At 39.1% G+C, this 19,765-nt stretch overlaps 1 protein-coding gene across 1 annotated transcript in view; it reads right to left on the bottom strand.

Moving 5' to 3' along the window:
* ABCA13 (ATP binding cassette subfamily A member 13) overlaps window positions 1–19,765 on the bottom strand; it is a 502,662-nt gene that overhangs the window by 203,311 nt on the left and 279,586 nt on the right. The window contains exon 43 of the mRNA XM_073008854.1: window positions 897–1,146. Within this exon, the coding sequence (XP_072864955.1) occupies window positions 897–1,146 (250 nt within the window). The remainder of the gene's footprint in view (window positions 1–896; window positions 1,147–19,765) is intronic.

Consider the following 19,765-nt stretch of genomic DNA (forward strand, 5'->3'; position numbering starts at 1 on the left):
TATTTGTTTAAATCTAATTCCAAATTACACATCACTACAAAAATTACACAAATATTACTAGGCTCTTAGAGATTAGCAGTCATTTGTCTCCCCATCCCAACTGTGAAAAATTATAGCCACCTTGAAGACGATTCTGCATGTTCCATGTAGTAATGTCTGGGATCACAGCCATGACCGTGTCCGGCAGGAGGCGGGCCTCCCTGACTGCACAGATTGTCCCGAATCTAGAGAGGAGCCCGCTAAACTAAGGCAAAGGAACTTAGGGGATGGGTTTCCATTTTAGGTTCCCAACCCTTGTGTATGAATCTGCAACCCAGAAAGCTCTGAGTTCTTTAGTTAATTCATTTGGTGGCAAAAACCCAGGCTCTTCTGAACGCACCAGCAACAGATCCTGCTCGACTGACCCTGGCCTGGGGAGGCTTAGGGCTTCCATTCCGTCCGTGCTGTCAGAGAGGTGTGTGCAACCGTGGGGCTGTTGTCCCAGAAACAACTGTGGAGGGTCTTGTGAAATATACCACATATATCTAATACGTTATAGAATCCTACAAATCCCGGTGTCTATCCAGCCCTCCTGTGGGGCAGGGCGTGTGGGCCCTCTGCAGGTTAGCGCGTGACCACATGCGCCCTTTCGTGCAGGGACTCGGCCACCATGAGGAGGGGTCACAGGCTCAGGATTCGGAGGCCAGGCAGCCTCATTAGCCTTAAGCGCCTGCCCTGAGACAGCCTGAGAGGAGCAAAAGCTTCTCCAAGGATCTCCTCGTGAATTCAGACCTCGGAAATAATGAAAACATTTACATTTCAAGTTTTTATCTAGAATTCTCAAAAGTATCAAAGCTATTGCAATTCATAATCTACCTTGACATAATTTTGAAATCAAAGGAACAAAAACAACTTACCTGAAAAAGTAGGTCTCGGCCCGCTGGTAATGTCCAGGTGTGAGTCTGAGGGGAGGGTACTCGGTGGCTAGGGGTCTCACCATGAACAAGCCCATGGCCAAGGCCACGAAGAGGACTGGCAGCAGCAGGTCGGCGAGGGTGCTCTTCCCGGCGCGCAGCGTGTGGCGGAGCCTCCAGGCCAGGAGCGCCGCCACTTGTGCACGGAGCAGAGGGAGGCCCCGCACAGGTGCTGGCCGTGCTGGGGAGCCGCCTGCGGGACGGGCGGGAGGAAGGGCGGCTGGGTCAGCTCCGCAGAAGTGACTGCACTTCTTCACTTACCTTCTCAGTGACCCTGCGGCATCTCGCAGCCATGGGAATGCCACACAGGCCCACCCCATCAGGGCTCCCTTGAGGGTCCCCTTTATGCACACATGAAGTGCGGAAACTGGGCCTTGGGCGGGAAGCCTGCAATGCAAGAGGAAGTCTCTTGTGACAACGCGTGGCAGGATCAGGGCATGTGCGCTCCGCTGCGCTTAGACTGGATGACACACCTACGCTGCCCCTTTGCTTGCTCCTCCCCTCTCCCACAGTCCTTTTCCTCTCTGTTCTTAACTCCAGTTGGCTGCTGGGAAAACCCCAGATTACGCTCGGGTCGGGATTCATTCAGGGAATAACCCACGGCCTGCTTTTCCTCAGTTCCACCGTCCCTGCTCCCCTGCGCCTTCCACTTCCCCGCAGGGCATAGGAGGGCATAGGAGAGCCCCGTGGGCCTCGCTGCTCCGGCTTCCCTGCTCTGTGGGACACAGCGAATGTGAAAACATCCTCAGCTATCACAGCGGTCCACAAGCAAAATTCGAAAGGAAAGCGTGAGCTGTGCATCACTGATCTGCTGATCATCCAGCCACGCTCCCTCAAGAATGATCCTTTGGGACCTCTACCAACGAATCTCAGTGAATCTGGAGTTGAGGTTGCACATTCCAAACAAGCTGTGGAGAGCAGCATTTCTGTCCACTGTGAGGACGAGAAGCTGGGAGCAGAGTCAGACGCAGCCTACGGACTGCAGTCTAAAACCACGTCCAAAGCAGGACTCACCCGGATCAATCAGCTGTGGTGATAGTTTTTCCCAGTGATTGACTCTAAAGTACTCCAGAAAATCCAATACAAACTATTTCACAAGAAAGGCAGTCTTATAAAGAACAGATGTACTAAACAGATTGTACTGCTCACAAATACCAAACTGAAACACAGTTAATAGAGAGCAGCAAACAAGTCTGAAGATCCAAAAGAGAACATTTTTAAAGCTGTACCATGTGAAAGAGAAATCATTTGTCATAGCATTGAGAAGAGAGTTGTAGAGGCGTCATGGGGATAACAATGCATATCTGAGAAAACTCCTTCATTTGGGATATTTACTGAGTGCCCAGTGTGTGCAGGCGCTGGGCTCTTTGGTTTCTGTCCCCAACATAGGGGTTGAGATGAAAATGTAAAGAAATAACCCAGCACAGTGTAACAAAGTGTCAGGCTGGAAAGAATCAGTACCAAGGAGTGAGTCCTTGGGATGCTGAGGAAAAAGAGAAACAGGCCCAGTGGCCCGGACGTTCAGGTGAAATCCTTGAGATCCCTGGTAGTTTACAGGCAGAAAAGAAAATGTGGATGTCTAAAGATCAAAACAGGGAGGTATAAATAGGCCTGGCATTCTCTGTGAATAGCAAGGGAGCAGAATGTGGCACATATCTGTAGCAAGTGGCAGGAGATGAGAGTTAAAGGTGGTCAGAAACTAAGACAAGAAAGACCCGCAGACCCATTTTTAAGGATTTCAGGGTTTGTGCTGGACAGAAGACTTTCAAACCCAGGAGTCGCTTGGGCTGAGTCACATGTTAGACTTCCAAATTATAAGGCAAATTCGTGTTTAATTTTAATGAGTAAAGTTCTAATGAGGATGAGGCATTAGGTGGTTAAAGCAGTGGTTTCTAAACCAGGCTACATATCAGATGCACCACGGAACACTTTAAATGCTGGTTGCCAGGCCCTATCTCAGAAAAAAAAATCCCCATCTCCAGAGACTCAGAGTTAAAAATGTGTTTTTATAACTTCCCAGAAGATTAAAATTCTCAGTCAGGCTATGGAACCACTGATTTAATGCATTTATCAATGGTGATCCACATACAGCTCTCATAAAGCAGTTGTTAAGTCAGCATATAGAGAAATTATACTGCTAGGAAAAAGTATGTCATTAAACTAAATTTGACATATATATATATATATGAATTATCTATGAATTATCTAACTCAAGCTAAAATAACTGGGATGTTTTTGGATGCCCGTTCCTGGATTTCTAAAAGTAATTATTGAGATAATTACTTGATATCTTCACAGTCCTTTGACTAAGAAGCTCTTCCTCTGACAAAGTAAAATGCCATACTTTGTTCAGGCTTAAAAGGAATTGAATAGCCACAGTTTACCAGATGTCACAACCCACAAATTAGCCTTTATGTAGCAGCTTTTGACATTCACATCTAGCCACCCATTCTTAGCTGCCTGCCAAACTGTGCACTTTCTCATATTTGTGTACAGCAGGGAAATGGCTGTAAATACCTGTTTATTTGACAGAAGAGATTTCTGTTAAGTGATACAAAACTGACATGACTAAATGGGTATTGGATATCTACTTAGCAATTTACTCTGGTAACAGAAAAGGTATAGAGCAGACTCAGAGAGTGGTGATTTACGTGCACGCTGACCTGACTCATTGAGAACAATCATCAGAGCCACTGTGGGGTGGGGAACATTCAATTTTTTAGTCCTGGATTTGAATCTAATCTCAGCCACCAACATATCATGTGGATTCTGAAACATTATTTAACCTCTCTGAATGTCATCTCCTCACTTGCAAAGAAGAGATTTGTAATATTTTCCCTCTATGTAATGAGAATTATTATTAGAACAATTATTAAACTGCCAGAACAGCCGTAATGTTGACCTGGAGTCATAGTAAATGTTCATCAGGCAGCCTCAATAAGTCTGTGGGGAAAGATGTTTCTCATATTAAGAAGAATAAATTTTCTCCACCTTCCCATATATGTTAATTGGACATAAATGAGAAAAATAAAGGGCTAATATAGTTTATGGTTATGAATCAACCACCAATCAAATATTCATGGCTTAACTCATGAAAGTATTCACATGAATAATTTAACAGATAAAATTAAAATGCTGGGCCAAATTGTTATGAATTGCCTTCTTTGACTTATGAGTGCAATTATATTCAAGGGCTCTAGTTTCATCCATAATCATGCAGTCCCATTTACCCTGACCATCAAATTGCTTGGGAAGAATGTCCAAAGAATTTTTTTTCTATTTTTGATCAGTTGGTTGCAAGTTTTCAAACGTTAACACCTATGAGAAATAGCTTAAATATCAAAGTCTCAGCAAGCATCCGAGAATATGATCTCCACACTACCCAGTTCATCCAAGTGTTCTTCAAGATTTTAAAATAAAGCTTTGCAAACATAATGCTTTCAAGTCAATAAAATTAAGATGAATACTCCAAAAGAAAATGGGCACACAATGTTCATGAATATACAGTTAATAAAAGATTTACAAAATAGCCAATATGTAAATATTATAATCTAAAGCAATAATTTAGTATTTAAACTCATCAATATAGTAAAGATTAAAGATAATGTTAACATCTAATATTATTGAAGGTTAAGGAAATGGATCTTCTTATATACTGCTGGTGGGAAAACAGGTTCGTGTACTCTTTCTATGGGAGACAAATATGGATCACCTTTGATCTGCTTAATCTCAATACAAGAGTTTTATTATAAAAAATAACATTTCATCACATACATAAGCCAGGTGATTTGTTACATCTTGCCAGGTGCGGTGGCTCACACCTATAATCCCAGCACTTTGGGAGGCCGAGGCGGGGCAGATTACCTGAGGTCAGCAGTTCAAGACCAGCCTGCCCAACATGTTGAAACCCCATCTCTACTAAAAGTACAAAACTTAGCCAGGCCTGGTGGTGCATGCCTGTAATCCCAGCTACTTGGGAGGCTGAGGCAGGGCAATCACTTGAAATAGGGAGGCAGAGATTGCAGTGAGCCAAGATCGCACCACTGCACTCAAGCCTGGGTGACAGAGTGAGACTCCATCGCCAATAAAAAGAAAAAGAAACAGAAACAGAAAAAGAAATGAAAGAGAAAAAAGAATATAATAACAAGAGGCAAGAAACAACTTAAATGTTTAATATGTAGGTATTAACTGAACAAATGACAATACAATGATGTAGTAAAATATACTAATCTGCTTAAGGAATAGTATAGATAAATACTCATAGAGAATGTTTATTACATTTTGTAAGTGAATAAAGCAATTTAAGATGAAATTATATAATCTTTTGAAAAATGAACATGAAAGGTGGCTCAGTAAAATGAGTGAGAGAGGGAATATGACCCAGGTATTAACAGCGTGTATTAACAAAAAATGAGAGAGGGTTAAGACATCACATATGAAATTATAGGAGAATTCTCATCATATGTCAGAAGAAAAATGTTGCAAAGTAATACATATAGAATGAAGATAATTTGCTAAAACTACTACTATTAAACTGTAAAAATTAATATTTTGATATTATGCTTTTAGTGTAAAGTTGCATTTTATCCAATAATTCATAAACCCCTACATGCCTTTTGATAAAATGGAAGCTTCTAATTTAAAAAGTGAAGGTGGCATAAGTATTTTATAACCTACTTAAAGCTTTATATTCTTGTGGTAAGATTATGACTCCTTTAATCTTCTTCACAATTTTTTGGGTTTTTTCGGCACTGAACACTTAATCATCTCGTAAACAATAAATCACTTTGTAAAGACTGTACACTTATTCAGGAAATAAATCATGGTTTTATGAGATAGAAACAGTATAATTCTCTGTTCAGTGAGTTACAGAATTCTAGTGCTGAAATGGATCTTTGAACTAATGTAGATGAAAAGGTTCATTTATTTATAAATAAATCCAGTTCAAGAGAGGTTGTGAAAGGAGTTAAATTTGGGGAATTAAATTCAGTGAGTATTTACTAGCACAAGTGCTATGCTAGGTGCTGGGTTAACTATTTGAATAAGGGTTTCGAGAAGTTCTTGGTCTTGTAATAGAGTCAAACTAGTAAAAAAAAAACATGTCAGTGAAACCTGAACAACACGGTGAAATATACATAATGTCAGATCAGAGGAAGCTTCTTCAAGGAGTTGGCCAATGCCAGCAATTCAAAAATAAAAAGATGTTTGTGATAGGTAGGGAGGGTAACCAGAGTGTGAATAAATAGAAGGAATCTCATGCAAAGACACGCATTATGGGACAGAAATGTGCTAAGCTGGTTACAGAAGGGGTATGAGGGCTATTTTCTGCTGACCCCAGTCATAATGCTGGATTTCAGAATAATTGGCAGACATGAAAAGACATAAATTATTGTATGTGTCTCACCAAGTCAGTGAAATAGAATCAGGTGAGCTGCATGGAAACCTTAATAGTGCTACAGGTTTCCTTGGGAAATGTACTTTTAATTCAATAGGCAGACACCATTAAGATGGGTACTAACTTTGTAAATGTCTCACAGGGGAAGTCACACACTCTAGCATTAGGACGTCTGAATTCCAGCCCTGGCTAAGCCTGAATACACTGAACATTTTGGACAGGTAATTTCTTCCCTGTTAGATAGGGTACTCTTCAGTCTTTGTTCTGGTATAAATATATCTATATATATTTATATATAATATATAATTATATACATATTTATATATAGTTGATTATATATATTATATATTTCTATATTATATAATATATTATATATTATATAAGTTTATTATATATTTATATACTATATATAATTTATATACATAAATACATATATACAACTATATAAACACAACTACATATATACACAACTATATAATGTAAATACATAAAAATATAATCAACTTATATAATATATAATATATTATATAAATATTATATAAATATATGTGATATATAATACATAAATATTATATAAATATATATTATATATTATATATTATATAAATGTTATATAATATTTATAATATAGAAATATATAGTTGTGTATATATACAGTTATGTGTTTACATAGTATGTATATATAGTTGTGTATATATGTAGTTTTGTATATATATATAGTTGTATATATACATATATAGTTGTATGACATTTATTCAAATCATTACTAAATTGTCTTATTCAAAACATTTTTGTTTCCCCAAGTAGAGAGCCAATAAAATCAAACATCTTTTTAAGGAAGAATAGAAAAGGGAAGAGGAGAGGAGAGAAGGAGAAGGAAGGAGAGAGGAAATAGAAAAGGGAATAGAGAGAAATCAAAAGGAAAAGAAAAGAAATAAAAGAATGTTTTTGTGGCATGTGGGTACTTACTAACACAACATAAAACCTGAAAAACAATTATTTATTGAATATGGCAATACAGACATATACAAATTTTAAAACTGCTAGGGGCTTAGCACGGTGGCTCACGCCTGTAATCCCAGCAATTCGGGAGGCCCAGGCAGGCAGATCACCGGAGGTCAAGAGTTTGAGACCAGCCTGGCCAACATGGTGAAATCCTATCCCTACTAAAAACACATAAATTAGCTAGGCATGGTGGTGGGTGCCTGTATTCCCAGCTACTCAGGAGGCTGAGGCAGGAGAATTGCTTGAACCTGGGAGGTGGAGGTTGCAGTGAGCCAAGATTGCACCACTGCACTCCAGCCTGGGTGACAGAGCAAGACTCTGTCTCAAATAAATAAATAAATAAATAAAGCTAGGTTAATTAAATATATTCTCAAAAAGTAAAATCAATATTAAGCTTAATTCTTTAAAGAAGTTAGTAAGTGGAGGCTATATTTATCTAAACTGTTTTATTGATAATCTCATAATTATAATTTATCAATTTATGTGATACTTTACCTGTTCATTTCTTATAACCACTATACTGCTTTTTCAAATGTAATTTTTCTTAAAAAAAAATAGGTAAAAGAAAAATGCTACGTGTCATGCCACTAAAATTTCCAATTCCTATGTGGCTAATTCATCACTGATTTGGTTCTTTGCAATGCCCTATGATTGTAATAGCCAAAATGTCAAAAGATCAAATTACTATTTCACAAGGGAATAAGGTCATCCCTTAAACCCAGCCACATTTTTTGAATAAAGGTTGCTGAAGCACTTTTGATTAAACCTGTACTGAAAAGACAGTGAGTTGACATTTGGGGAATCACAGATATTGAATGGGTGGTGCAAACCCAGCAGTATCACTAAAGTGCCTGTACTACCTGGGCAAGGCACCTAAACTCCAAATATGCACCAAAGACAGGTCTTCCTGCAGTCTCTAAACAGATTCACACTTGAGTTTCCAAACCTGAGCTTCCTTCGCGGTTGTCATTGATGGTTAGGGAGAGAGATACTTTTGCTGCACCGTAAATATGATCTCAGCCTTAACCCTGCTCTCTGATTTCTGTTTTGGTCACATTTGGGAGGCAAGGTTCTACAGGGGCAGGCATGTGGACTCTGCTGTCAGGCATCTGCCCATTGGAAGTCTGGCTCAGACAGCTCCTCTTGTAAAAGTTACTGATGATAATGCAACTAGGAGCCCTTACAGTGATCTGAGCCAAGAAAAGTGATCTGGCACAAGTAAGGGTCAATAAATACAGCTAAAAAAAGAAGAAAAAATTCCCTACTATCAAATCTTCTCTCCAACCTGAGCCCATTGTTCATCTCCCTCACTGTTTCTATCACCTTCCACTTATGCACTCAGGTCCTTGAAACCAGAAGGAGTGGAGCTTAATTTAAATTCATCTCAATATCTTCAGCTTTAATCTCACTCCCCGGCCCAAATGAGATGCTCCGTAAGATCTGATGAGTGATTGAATGGATGGATATTGACCAAATATTGTATTCAGCATCCCTATCTGTGTGTTGCCTTCCTGAGATGCGGCTTCTCTCTCTCCTAGGTACATTCTTCCCCTCCTCAGAAAACCTAATACCACCTCTGCAGTTCCTTTAACCTCTTAATTTCACTCTCAACTTTGACAGCCGCACCTAGTGGGCCTCATTCAGGAGCAGTTTTCAAGTCACTAACAGGGGCTTCAATGCAATATGATTTTCAGAGTATAAACAAAGTTAGTTAACAAAGCAAAGTCATGATTTTCTACCATGGTCTGAAGACAGATAAATGCAGCTGTTCATAGTATTCCCAAGTATCTCTATCCACTAGGGAGAAAGAAATGAGATTATGGCAGTAGGGGGGAAGATGGAATTAAAGGAGCCAGTTCAAGATGCCCTACTCAACTCTCCTAGATGGCAGTGAGGAGGCGGGTGTTGAAACAGGATTGAAGATGCTTTCAAGGGCCCATTTATCCTTAGCTTCCTGGAGGTAGATATGTTAGTGAAAGTTGCTCAGAACTAGTCCTGTCTGAATTACCCACTTTTGAGGCAATGACTACATTTAAGATGAGTTAAGCTCATCTTTTGTTAAATATCTCACAGGAATATGATATTCCAGTACAGAGGATGAGGTTTTGAACTACTTATCATTAACCTCAGGAACTTTATTTAGTAGCTCTGATCTGCATGGCTGCAAGAATTATACCTACTTTCTTCTCTTTTCATTGCTCCTGACAGAAGTTGCTGCTTTCTGGCACCTGCCACCAGCATTTATCCTGCCCAAATCTATTTCAATTCCATTTTGTTTTGGCAGACTGCAAAGCACCCTGCCATTCTCTCTCTGCTGCTTTTAGCTAATGTGGAAAACAAACTTTCTTTGGCCTGTATAATTGGCGGCAGCCATGTCACTTCTCGCCTTGCTTCCAGGGAGGGTGGTTTTTGAAATTTGAGGAAATTTGTATAAAGAAGAAAAGACAGCACTCTAGCATTAGCACCATGGTTAAGCCTAGGAGACACACAAAGCATTTGGAACAGCTCTCTGAAGAGGCAGAGAGTTCGAGTAGCCCTTCATAGGATGGGCTGTGCAAACAGAATTGTCTTAAAAAGCAAAGGAGAGGTTGCAGACCCTTCAAATTAATCACTGCCAAAATTGCTTTCCATCATCAGAAGAAGCAGTAATTAGGAATGAAATACAGAAGATTAAATTGTGGGAGAAAAAAGGAACAGAATTGTACGTAAAGTGGTATGTAAATGCAATCTCAGGTCTCACGTCAGGGAATAAGGTTTCTATTTAAAACAAGGGCATGACAAAGCATTATATAAAGAAAACAATCATGTCTCCCCAAATCACTCAGTATTAGACAGATTTGTGATCTTTCACATAAACTTTGAGCTTAAAGATACTCTAACAGGATGTTTCTCATAATAGTGGTCACAAACCATCCAAATCAAGGAACTTGGGGTGCTCCTTAATGTAAATGCCTAGGTCTTTAGAATCCAAATTTTTGTCAGTTAGGCCTAAGGATATGCCATCTTCATAAGTACCCAGGTGATTTTTAAACCTTCTTTAAAAAGGCTCCTTCTCTTAAAACTACATTCCAAACACAGTAACCAAGGCAGTGGTACATCAGTTGGGCCACATCAGTTGGCCACATCAGTGTGGCCAACACTGTGGGACTGTTAATTCTGTAGGTGGGACAGGGCCCCCAAAGTCCAGATATGTGCAGTGATACATGGATTCCAGAAGCCCTAGAGTAAAACCCAGGTAAGGCCAAGTGGTTACCACTTGCCTTGATATGCAGGTCTCCCTTCTCATTCAGCTGGTCTATTAGTCAGGCAAGCAACCTGTATTCCAAGTTTATTATGACAGACACTGCAATTCCTGCCAGAAATACAGCCACACATGAGACAGCGCCGCTGGATTTGTATTCTTTCACTGGGCAAAGAGTGAAACACTTGCAATTAGCTATTTAAATACAACCTGCCACAGGTGCTGTGACGCATAAGAGGGGAGCATGAGCATTTATCAGGAGGGATCCAACTCGGTCTGGCAAGACGAAGACGACTCTGCAGAAGGGTCAAATAAATCACATACTGAAGAATGAACAAAGATTAGCTCAGAGAAGGGGGAAAGAGGAGACAACATCCCAGGCAGGCAGAAGAGCTATTGTAAAGATTCTGGGGACAAGAAGAAGATTGATCTGTTTAAGAAACTAAAAGGTATCCAACTGGCATAGACAAGGTGCAGTCAGGATCCAGTCCTTGTATCATCGTAGGAGTCCATGAGCAGAATTTGAGTCCCAGAAGATGAAAAATCATTAAATATTTGGGAGAGAGAATAATGTGATCAAATACTTATTCTTAAGACTTGGCTAGGCCGGGCACAGTGGCTCATGCCTGTAATCCCAACTCTTTGGGAAACTGAGGTGGGGGATCACCTGAGGTCAGGAGTTTGAGACTAGCCTGGTCAACACGGTGAAACCCCACCTCTACTAAAAATACAAAAATTAGCAGGGCATGGTGGTGGGCACCTGTAATTCCAGCTACTCAGGAGACTGAGGCAGGAGAATTGCTTGAACCCAGGAACTGGAGGTTGCAGTGAGCTGAGATCTCGCCATTGGACTCAAGCCTGGGCGACAAGAGTGAAATTCTGTCTCAAAAAAGTAAATAAATAAGTAAAAGAAAAGAAAAAGAAGAAGAAAGACTTGGCTGCAGTCTACAGCATGCCCTGATAGAATCTAGGGATGGCTACATATGGAGGGCAAGAAGAAAAAGCTCATGAATAACTCTGTCATTCTGGTTTGTAAACTAGGTAGAGAGTGGCAATATTCTCTAAGACCAAGAATGAGCCAGAGGAAAGTTTTCTGGGTTAAAATCATGAGTTGGACATAAATGTGTTGAGATGGAGGTACCTGGGAGGCATTAGAATGGAGTCGTTCAGCAGGCAGTTATAGACAACAGAGGTGATCTGAGCTGACCCCAGTTGTGTGAGCAGCCACAGCATGGAAACGATGAAACCTCAGTCAGGGACAAAATGACCCTGGGAAGAATAAAGAGAGAAGAGAGCTCAGGGACTGGGTGAGCATGGTAGCACTCTAACAGATGAAGGTCAGGATGAAGGAAGAGGTGAGGTGAGGACGAGTACTCAGAGAAAGACAAGTGATGTGTCATAGGGTCCAAAGAAATAAAGTTTTGCCTAAAAAGAGGACGCTGGATATAGCTTAGAGATCAAGGATGATGCCTTTTGAAACTAGTGATGTGCTGGTCACCAGTGAAATTAAAACAGGCCTTTTGAGTGGGATGGTGAGAGAACAGCACATATCTGAGTTGACCGAGGTTTAAGTGAGAGATGACAATGCGAGTCACAGCTTGTCTCCACAACTCTTGAGAAAGAAGTTTGGCTGTAAAGGGGAGAGAGCTAGGGAGGTATCTGCAAGGAAATGATTTGAAGGATGGGTTTTGTTTCTCTTATGCTGCTATGTCTCTAGCAAAAGAAGAGCCATGAGCATGTTTAATCCCTAATGAGAAAGATTCAGGACATGGGGAGGCATTGAAAACAGAGAGCAATGATTTCTTCCTTCAAAGGTGGGAAAGGATTCATCTTGGCAAAGAAATCAGCCTCACCTGGGAAGAGGGCCCTACTCTCTCCTGTAACAGGAAGGAAAGAGGATGCAGGTGGGAGAGAGTAGGAGATGGATGGATTTACTCACTCTTATTTTCTCTCTGAGGCAGGAACTTCCTCCTCCAATGGGAGTGAGAGGAGGAGAAACCAGTCATGAGGTGAGGGGACATTTGAAATTGACTTGGCACAAGAAGAGAGAGTTGGCCAGGGAAACATGGCTAGATTTCTGGGCAGTGTTGAGAGCCCTGTTACTAAAAATCTACTATAGAGCCTGCAAACTCTAAATGATAAAAATGCTAAACCTACTGGGAAAAACTGAAAACCACGTGATGAGTAACAACAAATCAGCTAGGTGAAACCTATGAGAGAAGCATGTACTAAATACTGGAGGAACATGTAGGACAGAGTAAATAACTGCTCAGAAGAGCTGAGAGGCTTCCAGAGGAGGGGTGGTGTAAACAGAGGATGTGCGAGTGCTGTGCCATGGCCAGTGCCCATGGGGGCTAGCTTTTACTCTAGATCAAGTCAAGTGGCATGAACACACAGAATGCCCCATCCCATGTGGAGTGGCTGGGCTGAGGAATCAACCAGTTGAACTCTCAAATTGCCCATGTGTAAGCTCATCAAGGAAATGACTTCCTCAGTTGTATTAGTCAGCTCAGGCTGCCAAACAAACTACCACAGACTGAGCTGCTGAAACAACAGACAATCATTATCTCACAGTTGTCAGCACCAAGAAGAGCAAGGTGTGGGCAGGGTTGATTTCTCCTGAGGCCTCTCTCCTTGGTTTGCTGACGGCCGTCTTCTCCCTCACGTGGTCTTATCTCTATGTGTGTGCATCCCTTGTGTCTCTTTGTATGCATAAATTTCCTCTTCTTATAAGGATCCACCCATTTGATGTCATTTAGTCTTCATTACTTTTTTGAAAGTCCTAACAATAGTCACATGCTGAGGTACTGAGGGTTAAGACTTCAACAAACAGGGAACACAGTTCAGTCCGTAACACCAGTGCACAGCTAGAAAGCCACTAAAAGAGAGAATAGAATTCTCCTTTTTCCACCACACCAAAGCAGTGTATCTCCAGATGTGACGTATGGACTAACAGCATCTCCTGAGAACTCGTTAGAAATGCAAGTTCTCAGGCCCCATCCTGTACCTCCTGACTCTGAAGATTTGGGGGTGAAGCCCAATAATCTGTGTTGTAACAAACTCTGCAGGTCATCATTCAGTTGTGAGATCACTCAATTTCTCAGGAAGCTGACTAGTTAATTCAGTGATTTATGTATATTCTAAACATTACACTAAGTACTTAGTATATACTAGACATTATAAATGCAATGATTTATGTATATTGGGCCTTGGAAAAGTCTTTTCAAAAAATAAAAATTATTTAAAAAGGGACCCAAAGGAACTGCAGTGGCAGATGTATAGCCGTAAGAAAGAGGATACATAGAGGCATCGTGCCTGGATGGGAGTTTCATGCTGAACCTGTTGAGGGTTTGGGTAAATCAGATAACATCTCTAAACCTCAGTTTAGAGGTTTACAAAATAACTGTGAGATAATGAATGTCTGTTGTTTAAGCCGCTCAGTCTGTAGTAGTTTGTTTGGCAGCCTGAGCTGCCAATACAACTACAACTTGGGGAAGTCATAATACAACTGGGGAAGTCATTTTCTTGAAGAGCTTACACATGGGCAACGTGAGAGTTTGACTGGTTGATTCCTCAACCCAGCAGCTCGGCGATGGAATGGGACACTCTGTGTGTTCATGCCACCTGACTTGATCTAGAGTAAAAGCTGGCCCCCATGGGCACTGGCCATGGTACAGCACTCACACAGCCTCTGTTTACACAGTCCCTCCTCTGGAAGCCTCTCAGCTCTTCTGAGCAGTTATTTACTCCGTGCTACATGTTCTTCCAACATTTAGCACACAGTTCTCTTGTAGGTTTCACCATGCTAATTTGTTGTTACTCATTGCACAGTTTTCATTCTTTTTTTCTCAGTAAGTTTGGCATTTTTATCATTTACAGTTTACAGTCTCTATAGTAGATTCTTAGTAACAGGGCTCTCAACACTGCCCAGAAATCCAAATCACGTCTCTATAACATCCAATAACAGAGATAGGAAAGTCTGTTTGCCAACTGACTGTAATGATGAAGTGAGAAAATCCAGATCACGTAAAGTGCCTATCATTGTGTCCGATCCACTTCAGGCAACTAATAAATAGTTTCTTTCTCCATGAAGAAGTGACTTCTACACTCTGCAGTGCAGAGACAAGGAGAAAAGTGCAGTTGCAGGCATCGGTCTTCATAACTCATTTCTACGGAGCTACTCGGGTCCCTATGATTAAAAAGTATATATTTTATGTTTTATTTTGCCTTCATCAATCCCTCAGAAAAGCAAGGAGTGAGCTATTTCAGAGCTAGCCCTTAAAAGACTGTTTCTGAAGACAGATGGCATCTGTAGAGAGAAGGGGTACCCACAGGCAGGTGCAGCCCAGGAGTAGGAATCAATAACAAAAGAGTAATCTTTGAGGGCACCAACAGGAGGAGAAAGGCTTTTGTAAATGGTTACTGTAGAAATTGAATTTCTCCAGCGTAGATCACATACACACACAACACAAAAAGCAACTAAATCACTTTACTTAGAAGACATTAATGCACACTGTGTCCAATATCCTGAGCTAATGTTGTGATTAAGTTATATCTACTAAGTAACATAAACTGGACTTAGGTTGAGGCCTCATGTGGAGTTTTATAGGAGGAATTTGCAGAATATAATAAAATTGGCAAACGTAGGCAATCTCATACCAAATTTGTTTTAATGCATCCTGGACTTCTTATTTGGTAATGAAATACTTAAATTGATTCTTAAATAATATACATTCCAGGTCCCAGATTTATAATTTGAATGATAAATAAAATTATATTTTTATATCATATTTTATAATGGCAATAAAAACATAATTTTTCTTTCTTCCAGGTTCTTCCTTAAATTCAAAACATCACTCTTTTTCATATAGCATTAGCTTTTATTGCACGTGTTTTATTTCCAAATTATTTACATGGGTTTTTTAATAATGTTCTCCAAATTCAGAACATAAAATTATCATTTTTAAAACAGATGCATAGGCATAATAAAGAGGCTATAGAGAGGATATATAGAGGCAATACATCTTCAACATAAATTATCCTAAATTCTCATGTTGACAAAATGTTTATGAGAACCTAATAATAATATTTTCATTAAATTCAATCTTACATATAAAAGTTATTAACTAATATTTTTTAAAACTGCACACTGAGAAATTAAAGCTTCAGGCAAAATGCTAATAATCTAAAAAGAAATAACGTGTATGTCCAGTTTAAATAAATTTTGACATAAACAGTGGAATGTAGAGACCAATTATGATACATGCAGGGAATATTACTACATAGAAATTACACAAGCAATTACATAGATGAATTTCAGAGACAAAATACATATGTAGAAAAAAACACAGACTTTTATATATACTGTATGATTCTTTTTATATGAAGTTCAGAAACAGGCACAATTATTCTAAAGTAATTCGGTTACCCTTGTGGAGAGGGATTTGACCTGGAGAGGATGTGAGGGTGCCTGCTGAAGTACTGGGACTGTTCTAGCTCAATCTGGGTGGTGGTTACACAGGTATGTAGCACAGAAAAATCCATCTGGTTGTACAATTAACATCTATGCCACTTACTATAAGATATATGCAGTTTATGTTAGTGACAATAAATTTAGAACACTATTCTTAAATAAATACGTCATTTATGTGTAAAGGTAAGGAACAACATTGTTACAAAAGAGGAAATGCAAATGGCTAATAAATATGAAGAGAGGCTTAAGTTGTGGAAATTCAGTTTAGCTTGTTATAATACTGTTTTGGTAGGAAGAAGTCTAAAGTAGCCCCCAGTGACACAAATCCCTGGACAATCCCCTCCCCTTGAGTGTGAGTGGGACCTTGAATACAATAGCTGTCACTCCCACAATTAAACTACGTCATATGACAAAGGTGAAGACATTTTACAAATCTCATTAAGAATGCTGATCAGTTGCCTTTAAATTAATCAAAACAGGTTATCCTGCTCACTTTGAAGCAGTAAACTACCAGTTTACTTCTGATAGAGCTCCTATACAATTGTTTATGCCTAAGGGTGAATCTATCACTTTAGTATGATTGTGCCTGTTTTTGAGCTTTATGTAAAAGGAATTACATAGCAGTACAAAAGTCTGTTAATTCCATAAATGCATTTTTTGCTTATCTAATTTCTATGTAGTAATATTCTCCTGCATATATCATAATTGATCTCTATACTCTTTACGTCAAGATTCATTTTAACTGGACATACACATTATTTTCTCTTTCGGTTATTAGCATTTTGCCTAAAGGTTTAATTTCTGGGCATTCATTTCCTTTGAGATACATTTGTTAATAACTTTTATATGTAAGAGAGAATTTAAAGAAAATATGATTATTAGATTCTCGTAAACATTTCATCACGTAGCTAAGACTTGAGGGTGACTTCTCGGAACTGAGAGCAGCCCCCAGGTGACAGCCAGCCAAAAAATGGGCACCTCAAGGAACTGATTCTGCCAAGGACCTAAACAAGTTTGGAAGAGACCCCTGAGCTCTAGATAAAAATGCAGTCCTAATGATACCTTTATTTAGATTTGTGAGCTCCTAAGCAGAGAACATGTTGGACTGTGCCCAGCCCCTTGACCAAAAGAAACTGTGAGACAATAAATAGGTATTGTTTTAATCTGTTCAGTTGATGGTAATTTATCAATAGCAACAGAAAACTAAAATAAATTTTGGAAACTGGAAATGGAGAAGTGACATAACAAATACTTAAAAATGTAAGGGTAACTTGAAATCATGGAAAGGGTTTGGATGAAAGAGTTTTTGGAAGCATGCTAGAGAAAACCTAAATTTCCTTGGTTAGATCATTAGTTTAAAAAAAAAAAAAAACTTAGCAAAATTGTCTCCCGCAGTTATGTGGTTATGTGGAAAACAGAATTTGTTAGCAACAAAGTTGGATATTTAGCTAAGGAGATTTCCAAAAAAGAATTGAAGGTGCTGCCTCGTTGCTACTGGAACTTATAGTAAAATGAGAGAGGAGAGAGATAAAATGAGGAAAGAAATGTAAACAAAAGTAAACAAAAATAGGTAAATAAACTGATAAAATTTCGATAACTCTCAGCCTCAACAGGTTAAAAAAAGAAAAAGTAGTAAACGTCAAGAAAAGCTATTGATAACATGGCAGAAAAAAAAAAGACTGAGTATGTGACTATAGAACCTTCTGCTCAAACCTCAAAAAGCTCACAAAATGCCAGTATTTAGTCAAAAAATTGGTCCCCTAAAAAGATTAAGAGGATAGAGTGACATCGGCAAGATGTCAGATTAGGAAGTCCAAACTCCCCTGTCCCCATAGAAACACTAAATAAACAACTACAGACTGACTAAAACAACTTTACAAGAGCTCTGAAAGTTAGTCTAAGATCTACAGCCACCAACCAAACCACCAATCAAAAACAAACAAACAAAACACACTGAAAAGGTAGGAAAAATTCTGTGGTGTTTTACTTGACTTTGCTCACCTCTTCCCATATTGGTGGGGTCAAAGAAATGGCTCAATTCCTGATCTCTCCTTCAGGGCAGAAAGAACAAAATGCAAATCGTTTTCAAAATTCTTGCCTGGCTGTGGAGTGCCCAAAGGACTGGTATCTGTCTCACCTGATTCAGCAAGCACACAAGAATAAGAGCATAGTTTACATCTAAGATTGGAAACCATGGAAGGCATTTGGTGGGCATCAGAGCACATGAAAACTAAAGGAGGAGTGCAGGTGTATGGGTGCCTGAGGCAAAAAGATTATGGATAGGGGAATACATTAAAACATTTGAGGCATTGGGATAAAAGGTGAGACTTTCTGAAAAGCTAAGGCATTTGGAAGTGGTGAAGGAACATCAGAAGAAATAGGCAATAGCACACATTTACAGAGGCTCAGATAGGCTACATGCCCAGAAAATAACTAAGAAGACCATAAGCCGTTACCCCAGGCTGATCTCAAGACTCAAGGGATCACTAATTAGCAGAAGTATTCTACACCAATTTGCAAAGATTAGGAGAGGTGGCTATTTTATCAAGTGCACAGCTCCCAAAAAACGATTATTTAGACAAAGAAAAACAGGGAAATCCGACCCATTAAAAGAAGAAATAACTTCTAGAAACAGTCTCTAAAGAAACACATACTAAATAAAGATTTTAAAGCAACTACCAAATAATCTCCAAAAGCTAAAGGAAAACACAGATGAAGAACTAAAGAAAATCAGGAAAGCAATATATAAATAATATATAAACCAAAGACATAGATTGGCAGCATCGACTAAAAATCAGGATCCAAATGCATGCTTCTATCAGAGACACATTTTAAGTCTATGGATACACATAGATTAGAAGTAAAATGATGGGAAAAGCCATTTCATGCAAATAGTAGCCAAAAGACAGAAAGGTGGCTATTCTAATATCAAATAGAATAAACTTTAAGTAAAAAGTAGATGCAAAAGACAAAGAACATTATGTTGACCCTTTTATAAAAGAGTCAGTTCACTAAGAAAACGTACCAATTGGAGATGCATAGGTACCCCTCATGAGAGCTCATAACATATAAAGCAAATATTGGAAGAAATGAAGGGAAAAATAGCACTACAGTAACAGTAGGAAACCTCAATACCTCACTCTCAAAATTGGTTAGAATAACCAGACAGAATATCAACAAAGACACAAAGAATTGGACAACCCTGTAGAACTATTGTACATAAATGACACAAACAGATCATTCTACTCAACAACAACAGAATACACATTTTCCTTAACTGTATATGAAACATTCTCAAGGATAGATCATATGTTATACAACATAGCAAGTCTTAATACGTTTTAAATAAGATTGAAATCACACAAAATGTATTTTCCAAACACAGTGGAAAGAAACTAGAAATCAACAACAGAAAAACACCAGAAAAATTCACAAATATGTGGAAATTTAAAACACAGTCAAAAAAAAAAAAAAAAAGGATCAAACAATAAATCACAAGAAAAGTTAGAAAATACCCTGAAACAAATGAAGTGAAAACACAACATACCAAAATTTCTGGGGTGCAGAAGCAGCAGCACTAAGAAGGAAATGTATAGCTCTAAATCCTTCTGTTATGTAAAAAGAAAGACTTCAAGTAGACATTCTAACATTATTCCTTAAAAAATAAGAAAAGAAGAAAAAATCTAAACCTAACTCTA

Source organism: Chlorocebus sabaeus, chromosome 21 (assembly GCF_047675955.1).
Source record: "Chlorocebus sabaeus isolate Y175 chromosome 21, mChlSab1.0.hap1, whole genome shotgun sequence".
NCBI lineage: Eukaryota > Metazoa > Chordata > Mammalia > Primates > Cercopithecidae > Chlorocebus > Chlorocebus sabaeus.